This window comes from Delphinus delphis, chromosome 19 (assembly GCF_949987515.2).
Source record: "Delphinus delphis chromosome 19, mDelDel1.2, whole genome shotgun sequence".
NCBI classification, from domain to species: Eukaryota; Metazoa; Chordata; class Mammalia; order Artiodactyla; family Delphinidae; genus Delphinus; species Delphinus delphis.
Genome location: NC_082701.1, coordinates 58,859,408 through 58,871,698, shown reverse-complemented (window position 1 = coordinate 58,871,698; position 12,291 = coordinate 58,859,408). Strand labels below are relative to the sequence as shown.

At 61.8% G+C, this 12,291-nt stretch overlaps 1 protein-coding gene across 8 annotated transcripts in view; it reads right to left on the bottom strand.

Annotated features, from left to right (window-relative positions):
- PEMT (phosphatidylethanolamine N-methyltransferase) overlaps positions 1-12,087 on the bottom strand; it is a 47,774-nt gene extending 35,687 nt beyond the window's left edge. Inside the window, exons 1-3 of one of the 8 annotated variants that reach the window (XM_059998062.1) lie at positions 6,005-6,087; positions 5,334-5,528; positions 2,824-2,931 (exon numbers count right to left, since the gene is read on the bottom strand). In XM_059998062.1, coding sequence (XP_059854045.1) covers positions 2,824-2,916 — 93 coding nt within the window. In that variant the 5' untranslated portion in view covers positions 2,917-2,931; positions 5,334-5,528; positions 6,005-6,087. Of the gene's footprint in view, positions 1-2,823; positions 2,932-5,333; positions 5,529-6,004; positions 6,088-6,124; positions 6,229-7,055; positions 7,160-11,016; positions 11,243-11,427; positions 11,519-11,975 lie in introns of those variants that run through there. The other 7 variants (XM_059998065.1, XM_059998066.1, XM_059998068.2 and 4 more) reach the window with 7 other exon arrangements.
- Between the last annotated feature and the right edge of the window lie 204 nt (positions 12,088-12,291).

The following is a 12,291-nucleotide window of genomic DNA, read 5'->3' as shown; positions in this document are numbered from 1 at the left end:
GCAGCCGAGCCCACCCCACAGTGGCTGACACTGAGGCAGACACGGAAGCCACGCAGCAAATGCACACAAGGTTGCGGGGACCCCCCTCGCCCTGGCCTTGCCCACAGCGCCACCTACCGTCCTGCTGCCCCCCCCACCCGCTCCCTCAAGAGCCCGCGGCCGCCAGGACTCAGCCGGCAGAACGCCCCTGTGCCAGGGCCCCCCAAGGCGCATGGGGAGCGCCCCCCTTTCTGGGGAGGTGCGTCTCCCTGCAGACCAGGTGACCTAGCAGGACGAAAGGCTCTGGGCACGCGGGACACCCAGGGATAAAGCGGGTCAGCCATACCGCTCACACTTTGTCCTAGAAGGCGGGGTGCGGGGCGATCCCTGGCCCTGTGTTTGCGGGGTGAGAGCACGAGCGGAAGGTGGAGAGGAGCGGCTGGTGGGGCCACGCTGAGCAGGGGGACGGAGGCGGGGCGTGGGCAACCTCGAGCAAGGAGGGCAGGCTGGTCCAGACCCTGGCACAGGGCGGCCTTCTCCTGCAGGTGGGGGAGGGAGCATGTCGGGGAGATGTGGGCCAGGGCCAAAGAGCGAGCTCTCTGCGGGGTCTGGACGTGCCCAGGCGCGGCCGAGCACCGGGACGCAAGGTCCTGGCACTGAGGAGATTCTGGGCCAGACAGAGACACAGGTGACAAAGGAAACGCCCCAGCTGGTCCCTCTGCAGCACTTATTCTTCCCAACATTAACCCATCCGTGCACCTCGTGGGCTCATCCCCCCGCCCCCGCGGGCCACTCAGCACCCCAACAGCGGGCTCCCCAAGAGCACTTGTGGGGTGAGTGAGTGAAGAAGAGGAGGTCATGGCAGAGACGGGGTCAGGGACACCCCACGAGAGAGGGCGGGAGGCCCCCTGCAGGCACAGCAACAGGGGTGCTGGCGCCAGGTGGGCAGGCAGCGCGTCCAGAGATGGCCCAAGAGCTGCGGCCCAGCCCCGGGCAGCCACTCCCCAAACCTGGCTCCACCTGGAGGCCCTGGGGCAGGTCTGAGCTCCCCACAGCCCTCGCCTCCACCCTGCTTCTGCACCAATTTCCACAGGAGGGTCTTCCCCATACGTCCGAACAATGCTGACATCAGCCGGGTGTGCTACAATTCAGCTCAATTCCAACACTCTCTACCTGGCTCGCAGGCCTCTGGAGACCAGCTCACCCACTAGATGACAGGTGTGTTAGGCAGGAAGCTACAGCATACAGACCCACAGCCAGGAGAGAGGCCTCGGCGGGAGGGGGCCTGAGGGGACGGAGCAGCTCTGGGGGGCGGGGGACCGGAGCTCGCTTTGTGGGGAAACATCTTCAGGCCTCCTGGGGAGCTTTGGCCCCTCCTGCCTGAGTGGCCCTGACCTGACACCGGCCCCGGCCAGAGCTGGGGTGGCCCGCGCCTCGCCCGCCCCACGGTGATTCTGCTCTCCCCCCACCCTCCCCGCGTCCCACCAGTGCACCTTCCCCTCCCGCAGCACCGGACAATGAAGGGTAAAGGGTGTGGCAGCTGAAAATCAGGCTTAAATGATGTCCACGTCCTGACCTCAGAACTGGTGGAGGTTGCCTGCCCAGCAAAGAGGGGGCTTAGCTTGCGTTCAGGGTCTTGAGGTGGGAGTTGTCCTGGGTCGGCGGGGCCCTGACTGCTGTCCCCCCCCACCACCGTTTCCTTATAGGAGGGAGGCAGGTGGGGGGAAGATGCTGGCCTTGAGGACTGGAGCCGGCTCTCCTGGAGGGGACCCTCCCCTGGAGCTGGGGGGCGGACAGCCCTGCCCACACCTGGATCTTGACCAGTACTGGTTTCAGGTTTCTGGCCCCCAGAGCCAGGGGAAAATATATTCCTGCTGTTCTAAAGTCCCCAGTCTGTGGTCATTTGTTACAGTGGCACAGGAAACCAGCGGGGCGTATGAAAAAGGCCGTGTGTCCATCCCGGAAAGACCAGTCAGTCTGTCGGGAGGGACGGCGTGTTGACTGCAGCCTCTTTGAGATGAGCAGCCTGCCCCCACCCTGCTCTCCCCAGATGAAGAAAAGGCCTAACTCGTCAACCAGATGCAAACAGGTCCGTTCTGCCCCAGGGACCGAGCGGCCACCTGAGAGGAAGACAGCTCGGAACGGCGTGTGCTGACGCCCGCGTTCAGCAGGCCGCCCTCGAGGTGAGCACAGGACGTCCACGCTCTGCATCGGCAGACGCCTCGGGGGCGGCCCGGGGAGCACGTCTACCGCCCCTTCCAGCCCACCAGAGATGCTGGACAGCAGACCAGAAACCCCAAGGGCTTCCCCCACATCCTGACAGGGGAGGGATGTCTCCGAGAAGGGCTGGCAGGAGGGACTGCTCAGAGCCCACTCCCCCCTACCTCCCACCCGGCCAGCCCTCCAGGCCCCCAGCCTCCGTGCAGCCCCGCACCCACAGAAGACCTGGGCGCAGACCTGCCTCCCGTTTCACTTGCTGTCAGCTCCTTCCTGCCCCCAGCACCCCTCAGCCCGAGGGCTGCAGATGACCCTGCAGGAAGCCTCGATTAGGAAAAGTGATGATGTTTATGGAGCACACCTGCTGCGGGGGGCTCCTAAGAAGGCAGCTGCCCTGTGTGTGTGGCAGGAGGGGAGCAAAGCCCCGCAGGGACCTGCTGTCCGCTGAGGCCAAGATGTCGTGGGACCCCGCGGTGAGGGGCTTCCCCGGTCCATGTCCTCCCTGGGTGCCGACCTCGATGGGGAAGCAGGACGATGCTCCCATGCTGGCCAGAGACAGACGAGCAGAGGGAAGAGCCACCCGTCCGTCCACCCATCTCTCTGCACAGCCTGTCCTGCGGCACTTACCACGTTCCAGAAAAGCGGATTGAAAGCGATGGTGAGGACTGCAGCCACAAAGTGGGGTTCTGAGGGGTCCACGTAGCCCAGCAGCCGGGTCATAACGCAGAGGTCTGCCTGCAGGGACAGAGCCGGCGTCAGCGGGAGACCTGCCTGCCCTGCGCCGCCCCACCTGGACAGACACGGGAGCGAGTGACAAGCCCCAGAACTTGGAAACAAAGTTACCCTCCAGGAACAGGTCAGGAGGCTTGGGCACGTCCAAGTCCAGCAAAGGTTACTACAATGTAATCTCATAAAACGGAAGATAAAAGCCGAAACGCAACCAGCCGTGTCGTTCCTGTTGGAGAGCGGCCGGGCCAGCAGCGGAAGCACAGAGAGGAAACCAGCAGCTCTGAGCATGGGTGTCCAGCATGCTGGCGGGGCAGTGACCCCGCCGGGACCCGTGTCTGCATCACCAGGGTGACCAGGACCCAACAGAGGTGTTCAGAGGCCCCAGAGCCAACCCGAGGGGCCGACATCCGTGTGAAGATGCTCAGCCTCCGAGACCCAGGAAAATGCAGATGAGCTCTTCCCAGCCCTGGCCGGGGCACCTGCCCCGAGAGCTCACACACAGTGCACAGCTGCTCCTATCGGCAGCCCCTGGACCGGCGCTCCTGGGCATGGGGGCTCCCAACCCCGGCACCTGCCCCGAGAGCTCACACACAGTGCACAGCTGCTCCTATCGGCAGCCCCTGGACCGGCGCTCCTGGGCATGGGGGCTCCCAACCCCGGCACCTGCCCTGAGAGCTCACACACAGTGCACAGCTGCTCCTATCGGCAGCCCCTGGACCGGCGCTCCTGTGTGTGGGGGCTCCAAAGCCCGGCCCCTGCCCCGAGAGCTCACACACGGTGCACAGCTGTTCCTATCAGCAGCCCCTGGACCGGCGCTCCTGGGCATGGGGGCTCCCAACCCCGGCACCTGCCCCGAGAGCTCACACACAGTGCACAGCTGTTCCTATCGGCAGCCCCTGGACCGGCGCTCCTGTGTGTGGGGGCTCCAAAGCCTGGCCCCTGCCCCGAGAGCTCACACACAGTGCACAGCTGTTCCTATCGGCAGCCCCTGGACCGGCGCTCCTGGGCATGGGGGCTCCCAACCCCGGCACCTGGCCGAGAGCTCACACACAGTGCACAGCTGCTCCTATCGGCAGCCCCTGGACCGGCGCTCCTGGGTATGGGGGCTCCAAACCCCGGCACCTGCCCCGAGAGCTCACACACGGTGCACAGCTGTTCTATCGGCACGCGTGGAACAGGTGTGCACTCCGGGGGCTCGGGTAAACCAGATGCGCCGTCCCCAAAGCAGCTAAACCAGTGAACTGAAACAGACCAGGTCTGTGTCAAACTGCCATGTTCTCAAACACATGTCAAATGGACAAGGACGCTGCAGAGCACCCTGTACCCACCACACAGCGCGGAGTGCCCCTCCCGTATGTGCAGAGGGCCAGCTTTGAGCCCCAGATTCATTGCCCCCTGTGACCGGGGCGGGTCTCCCCACCTCTGCGCTGTCGACCCTCCGGCCGGTCACTCTTTGCGGCCCCCACCCACTCCATGCCGGCCGTCCTCCCCAGCTGTGACAACTGAAAATGGCTCCAGACGTGGCCCAGATGTCCCCGGGGACAGAACTAAGACCCTGCCTCTAGGGACAAGAGGAGGAAACAGCTGGCTGCCTCCAATGCTGAGTTCCCCCTTTAAAAACCGTGAGACACTGCTGACGTTCTGCGTGGTCAGTGTTCACTGAGTCCCTGCTTTACTCTTTGTATTTTTCTTTTTCTTTTTAGAAATTCATGGCAGCTCTCCACATGCAATTCAGAATAACAATAAGCCTCAACTGGAAGGTAAGTCAAGCCTTGGCTTGGGGTGGGGGGGTGTGGAATCCACTCCAGGCAGGCCAGCCGTGCCCAGGGTGCAGACCTGGGGGGCAGCCGGGTACATAAACCATGCTTCCTGCCAACGGCCCCCAGCCCCCGCCTGGCCACTGAATCACCACATCCAGCTTAGGGCCGCCCACAAAACATGCTTCTCACCAGTTACGGACTCTGATGACAGCAACAACTCCCACGGCAGTTGATATGGCATTTCTGCAGACAAGGGTGTCATTGTCAGCCAGACTCCCTTTTTTTCTTTTTCTTTTTTTTTTTTTTTGCGGCACGCGGGCCTCTCACTGCTGTGGCCTCTCCCGTTGCGGAGCACAGGCTCCGGGCGTGCAGGCTCAGCGGCCATGGCTCACGGGCCCAGCCGCTCCGCGGCATGTGGGATCCTCCCGGACTGGGGCACGAACCCACGTCCCCTGCATCGGCAGCCTCGCAGGCGGGCTCTCAACCACTGCGCCACCAGGGAAGCCCCAAGCTCCAGATATTTTTAAGAATTCCACTGCTCGTCGTTCAGCAGACGCTGAGCACCCCGGGAGGCTCCACTCTGGGGGTCTGCGAGCTAAGCCCCTGCAACAAGGCCAGTGAGCACCTATATAAGTTCTCACACCTCACCTTGGGCCACCAGCCAGCAAGACGAGCGCCGCTGTCGTGCCAGCTCAGAGAGCCAGAGGCTCCCGGGGGCCAGGCCAGGCCAGCGCTTCTGGATTCCAAATTCCAGATTCCGGGTTCAGGCACTGGAGTGAGGATGAGTCCCGAACACTCCCAAGGAGGCCGGGCAAGTGAGCGGGAGAGAGACTGCTTCTTCGCCTTTAGGAGAGCAGAGGCGGAGGGGAAACTGAGGCACAGCGGTTAAGCAGTGACACTGGCTGAGGTGGCCAGCAGCAGACATCCGGCCTGGGCTCCCTGTTAGGGCTGAACTGGTCAAAACTGGAACCTCGGCCCCCGCCCAGGTCCCAGGGCCCTCGGTCAACCTCTCATCCAGGAAGTATCCGGTCACCTTGAGGGGGGATTTGCGTTGCCCAGAGAAGGGCCCACCGAGCAGGAAAGAATGACGGACAAGTCAGGTGGCAGCAGAGGGCCCCCTCCTGGCTTCCCGCTCCAGAGGCCTGCAGGTCCCGTCCTGGTTGCTGTCACCCCCAAAACCCGCTGGAAAGGGTGCCCTCCCGGGGCAGGCAAGAGCAGAGCAGGAGGGTCCCAGACCCCCGTCCCGTCACCCTGTACCCCTGTGGGCCACCTCGACTAAGGGGAGGGGCCCACCGGGGCCCACCCACCCTCTGCCCAACCTGATTAAAGCAGCGGAAGTCCTGGCCTTCTGCTCCCGGTAACCCTAACAACGGAGCCCCCCTCTGGCTCCAAGGCCGCGGAGTCCTGGCGCTGGAACAGAGAGGAGATGGGCTACCTACCGCTGCCTGGGCAGCGCTCCCGCGAGGGGCTCAGCAGCTAGAGCCCGTGCCGCTCACCGTGCGAGGGTCAACAGCACCCAGGGTCACATTGTGACATCCAAACAAACAGCAGGGACCCAGGGAATCAAAGTCACATCGACCGCAGCTGGGACCCACGTACCGCTCACTGCCGGGGGAAGGGGACGGGGTGGGGGCAGCGGGGCGGGCCTCCAGCTGGACCCTCCGTCTCCGGGCCTTCTCGGTGATTCAGGAGACATTTACTGGGAAACTTCTGCTGCAAGCCCCGAGCCTGGCGCATACAAGAAGGAGCGGCCACGACCCCATGGCGGGGGCACCAGGCGCAGAAGGTCTCTGGGCAGCGGATAATCCAGGCTGGGCTGGGGGCTCCCCCTCACCCTCCAGGACGGACCACAGGAAGCTCCATGACCCACCTCCACCCCGGGGGATGAGAGGGGAAAACAGGTGCCAGGATACAAGGGGCAGAGGGTGCTCCCTGTGCACCTGATGCCAGCGCTCAGACATGCTCTCTGGAGGGGCCCTCAGGGAATGCTCCCTTCTTAAGGAACAGCCAGCGAGGGGTGCGGCCCACACGCTGGGACGGGGGGCGAGACAGCACTGGAGACCACCTGAAGACTCTGCTTTCCTACGGTACAGACAGCGGCCAGCGGCTGCCCCGGTGTTCAGAATCCATGACTCCTTCCAGGAAGCTGATTATTCACACTCTTCCTGCGATGAGCCTGTCCTGGGCCATGCGCCGCGAGGCTCTGAGGGCCCGTGGGGTCCCGCGTCTATGGGGCAAGGTGGGCCCTTCCTGGGAGTGGGTCTGGGGCCTCCTCTCCTCTGCAGGGGCCGTAAGCCGCAGACCTCTCTCTACATTCGCCCTCAGGGGCCCCGGACAGGCCCTGCTACGCTGGTGCCTAAGGCTATTTACCTAAGGACGCAGTTCTGTGTCCAAGGCAGTGGTGACAGGAAGCCAGCTGACCGAGCCCTGGGACAGGGCTTTGCAGAGGCGACAGCGCCTGTCCTGAGACAGGGCCCGATGCCCTGTGGGAACCTGGGTAAACTTTGACGGGGGTGGCCCCTCCTTCCTGGGACCATCAGGAGGATTAAGTGAGATGATACAGGAAGCTCACTTATTACTCTGTGACTGAGTCTGCCCACAACCCTGTTTTTGCCCATTTTTCAGATTAAAAAACTGAGGCTAACACGTGAAGCCAAAACGGGTAGGCAGAAAATCGGTGAGGACAAGGTGGGCCAGAGCAGCAGCCCCCGTAACAGAGGCGGCTCATCCCTCGCAAGTGCCCATAAAAGAAAAAGAAAGAAACAGTAAAAGTGTGTGTGTTCTTGAACCAAAGCAGAATCAAACTAGAGATCAGTACCAGAAAGATCCTTGTTAAAGACCACAAATAGGGGGCTTCCCTGGGGGCGCAGTGCTTGAGAATCCGCCTGCCAATGCAGGGGACACGGGTTCGAGCCCTGGTCCGGGAAGATCCCACATGCCACGGAGCAACTAAGCCCTTGCGCCACAACTACTGAGCCTGCGCTCTAGAGCCTTTGAGCCGCAACTACTGAGCCTGCCAGCCACAACTACTGAAGCCCGCGCGCCTAGAGCCCATGCTCCACAACAAGAGAAGGCACTGCCATGAGAAGCCCGCGCACTGCAACAAAAAGTACCCCCCCCCGCTCGCCGCAACTAGAGAAAGCCCACGCGCAGCAACGAAGACCCAATGCAGCCAAAATAAATAAATAAATAAATACAATACAATAAAAATTAAAATAAAATAAAGAACACAAATAGGGACTTCCCTGGTGGTCCGGTGGTAAAGAATCCGCCTTCCAATGCAGGGGATGCAGGTTCGATCCCTGGCCAGGGAGCTAAGATCCCACATGCTGCAGGGCACCTAAAGCCCGCGCAACAATTACTGAGTTTGCGTGTCTCAACTAGAGAATCCGCGTGCCGCAAACTACAGAGCCCACGCGCTCTGGAGCCCACACACCACTATTAGAGAGAGAAGCCCGCACGCCACTACTAGAGAGAAGCCCGTGTGCCACAACAAAAGATCCCACATACCTCAACGAAGATCCCGCGTGCCACAACTAAGACCCAACGCAGCCAAAACACATAAATAAATATTTGTTTTAAAAAAGAAAAGAACATCCATACTGACAGACGGATGAGTAAAGCCCCACGATCACCTCAACAGAGGAGAAGAAACCGAGGTTCTGCCCGCTTACGTGACTTGCCCAAGGTCTGGACTGTGACTCAAAAACACTGAAGACAAAAATTATGTCCTTGAGAACTTCACACAGTAAGTCGTCCAGAGAAACGGCCTGCTGTTTATTCTAACTAATGTGATAACGCCAAAAGAGTTTGAAAAACAACTCAGTGCAGCAGGCAAACATCTCGCCCCGGAAGGCAGCTCCTACCTGCCCCTGGGATTTGCCTCCCAAATGGTCACAGATGAGTCACAAACAGGGACCGCGCAGCCCAAGGGGCCTGTCGCCCAGCATGGTCTCGACGCTGCCTGAACACAGCGGCCTTGCCTTCTGAAGAGCACCCACCCTCAGGTGGGCTGCACTTTACAGCTGACAAAGGTCCCATCTCACAGAGCAGGTAACTGAAGGGCCCCTCTTGACACCTACACCACCCATCGCTCACAAGGGCTGGAGAACCATCTGGATATGGGCATGAAAGGGGCCCCCCGACTGTGCCCTGGCAGCCTGTGCTCCCAAAGAAGCCAGCACCCCGAGGCCCCACTGGAGCCCTTCAGTCCGGCTCCATCGCCCACCAGCCAGCGGGCTTCCCTCAGCTGCCCAGCTGAGGAGCCTGGCTGAGTCCCGGGCAGGGGGAGCCTCGGTCGACGAGGCTGCAGCGGGGACGCGCCTCAGCCCAAGGGGGGACTTTCTAAGCTCAAAACAAAGCCCAAATTCCGCACCAGCTGGAGCAGGCCCAGGAGCTAGTGGTCAAGGGCACCGTGCCCATGCTTGCACGTCAGCATACGTGTGGCTGCTGAGGACGTGCGGTGCCACGTGATGAAATGACGTATTTTACGTATTGGGTCAAATATATTGTCAAAAGTGATTCACCGATTCCTTACTCTTTCAACTGTGGCTACTAGAGGAGTTTAGATTCTCAGCGTGACATATTACCGCCAAGGGACGGCGCGGGGCCAACCCGCTGCCATCATGCAGCTCAGACGCCCAGCTGCAGAGAAACCATCCCGAGGATGACATCTCTCAAAACCAGAGGTTTTCACTGAGGAGGGAGGAGGGCTGCCAAGTAGGACAAATACACAACGTTCAGCGTTGTTGGCAACAGGAAGCTTAACTGTACCAATAGGGCTGCAGTGGAAAAAACGGAATGTTAGCCAACGAGGGTCACCCTGACCTGTCCCCTGAAAGGTTCCCAGATCGCTCCAACTGCACAGCCCCACAGGGAAGGGAAGAAGGGCAGAAAAGACCTTCCCCCCAACACCCAGGAAATCTCCCCCTCCCCCGCTGCTAGGTCTAGAACACAGGCCTTGCCTAGACCTGAGGGCAGGACCCTAACCCTGCAGCGGGGCCCACTGCCCCCTTGATTTCCACCAGAAGCCCCGAAGGCTTCCCCACTTCCAGTTAATGGTGCCCCATCCTTCCCCCGTAGGTCTCACCCATGAAACATCCACCCCAAGCCAGGCAATGCCGAGGGTCCCCTTGGGCTAGGCTTCTCTTTGTTCTTGAACAGATACTCCTCCTCAAGGCCTTGGTCTGCCAGCCCCCCACCAGAGCACCTGGGCCCCCACCCCCCCAGGGCGTATCACTCAGGGCTCAGATCAGAGGTCACCTCCTCAGATAGGGACCGGCTATCTCAGGATCTCAACCCACCTCCCCACAAGCCAGTTTCTAAAACATTGACCAGTTTTATCTCCGGCAGAGAATTTTCAATTTCCAGCCTCAGTGGAGTGAATGGTCAGTGAGAGCCGACAAAGAATGCCGCCTGCCATTCCGGTAAACAAGGGAAGTCGCCCCCCATCAAGCCATCGGCTGCTGCTGCCAACCCCACAGTGCACCCTGAGGGGGGATTCAGGATGGAGAAAAACAGGAGACAGGCCCCAGGCAGTTAAGATGCAGTTCTGAGGAATAATTTCAAGGAGCCCAGACTCTTGCATCTTCCCACAAATAGAAAAGTGCTAAAATCCTGTACAAGATGTCTGCTTTTTTGTGTTTAGCAGTAGTCTTTTGATGTTCGATGTGGGTTTTCTTCCAGCAAAAACTCCTATATATCCTGGCTCCCCCTCAGAGCTACTGAGAGGCTCTTTCCTGGGCTAGAGTCCTCAGTAAGGTCCCCAACAGAACACAACTCGCAACCATTAGGTTGTGCGTTTTTCTTCAGTGGACACCTGCTCTCGATCGGTACCGGCTGTACCAATGAATGGACCACAAAAGGCGGCCTCGGGCAGGGACCTCTTGGGAGCTCCACGGGGAGTGGCTGACGCCGAAAAGGTTAATGTCTTGTCTCAGAGGAGACTCTAAGGGCCGGGGCCAGGGGCCCGGCTGGTCTTCAGAACCAGGTCCCGCCTGGCCCATCCCGGCCCGGCCCGTGCGGGGCTCCGCAGGCCGCGAACTCCCAGCCAGTCCACCCGAGAGGAGGCCTGTCCTCCGGCCTCAGCTCGGGGCACCTCCTCCCCGGAGCCTAGCGATCCCGTAGGTGCACACGTGTACGCACTCCCACGCGCGGTTACGGGTGCGCACACGCGCACTCGCACTCACACGCACGCACCCGCGGCCCCGCCCCGCCCCCGTTGCCTGGTAACGGCGGCACCGCCCGCGGGCGTAGGCGGTGGCACCGCCCGCCGCGGACCCAGCAGCCCTAGCGACCCCCCTCCTGGCCCGGCTGCTGGCGCGGTCGGTACCTTCCTGAAGTCCAAGTTGCCGAGGCCCCCGCAGCAGTCGGGCGCCGCCACCGAGCTGCGCATGGGCCCCGCCCGGCCCGGCCCCATCGGCCGCGGGCCGCCTTGCAGGGACCAAGCGCGGGCCTCGCGGCAGCCCCCAACCGCCAGGACCGGCCCCATCACGCCCGGGAAGCGCCGCCGGACGCGGCGCTTTCCCGGTGACCGCGCTTCCCCGGCCTTCTGGGAAATGTAGTCCCCGTCCCCGCGCAGCGCCGCGCTCCCGGGCTCGCACCGGCCTCTCGCGGAGCCGAGAACTACAAGTCCCAGGGCCGCCCGTTGCGGCGCCTGCCAGTCCCGAGTAGGCCACGCGGCTGCTGGGCACCCGCCCGCCGGACCCCGGACCCCGGCTCCCCACTCGGTCCGCCAACTGACCTGGTGTCCCTGTCCTTGGCCGGCTGCGGTGGGTCGTAGGTTTAAGTAGCGCGCTGCGCAGCCCCGCGGACCTGGACTTTGGCCGGCTCGGCCCCCCGCCCCTCCTAAGGCTGCCTGTGGCGGGGGGCGGGCACACCCCGCAGCTCCCGCCCCCCCACCCCGTTGCGACCCCTTCTCCACTGGCCCTCGAGCACTCACCGGGGCTGCCCTCACTGTCCCCTGGGAGATGAGAGCCGAGCAGCACAATAAAGGATTATAGCTTGATGCGGGCTGGGATGGCAACACGGGGGACACTGCCCTGGAATGCTCAGGGAAGGGCCCGAGGGAGGCCTGTGCGCAGGAGAAGGTGGCAGACATGCAAATTGCGGGGGTGGGAAGAGGGACCACCTGTGCAGGTGCCTGGAGACCAGAGGAGTTCTCAGTAATCCGGAAAAGGCTGGAGTAGTGGTGGAGGGGGGACAGCGGGAGGGAAGGGGTTTAGAAAAGTAGGTGGGATTTTAGCTGGTTGGGTCCCAAGAGAGCCCCTTTGGTAACTAGGTGTCACATACCTGGGAGCCCTGGCAGTCCCTCTGCTTCCTGATTCCGGCCCACTTCTCTCCCCCTTGGCCCTCAGCACCTACCAGCCCAGAGCATTTGTGAGCTGCCACCGTGTGCCCACCCTTGTGCTGACCACAGCCTCCCTAGGATGGGGCAGGCCCACCAAGAGACAGGAAGGATGCTGGCACCTAGCTAGCTAGGTGCACTAGCTCTGTGGTTGCAGGCAGCTTTCGTTTTCTCAAAAGTAAAAGGGAAATAGCTGCTGGTAAAACCCACTGCACAGGACCTGACCGTGGGAAGTGCTTGAGAACCACTGGCCACGAATGG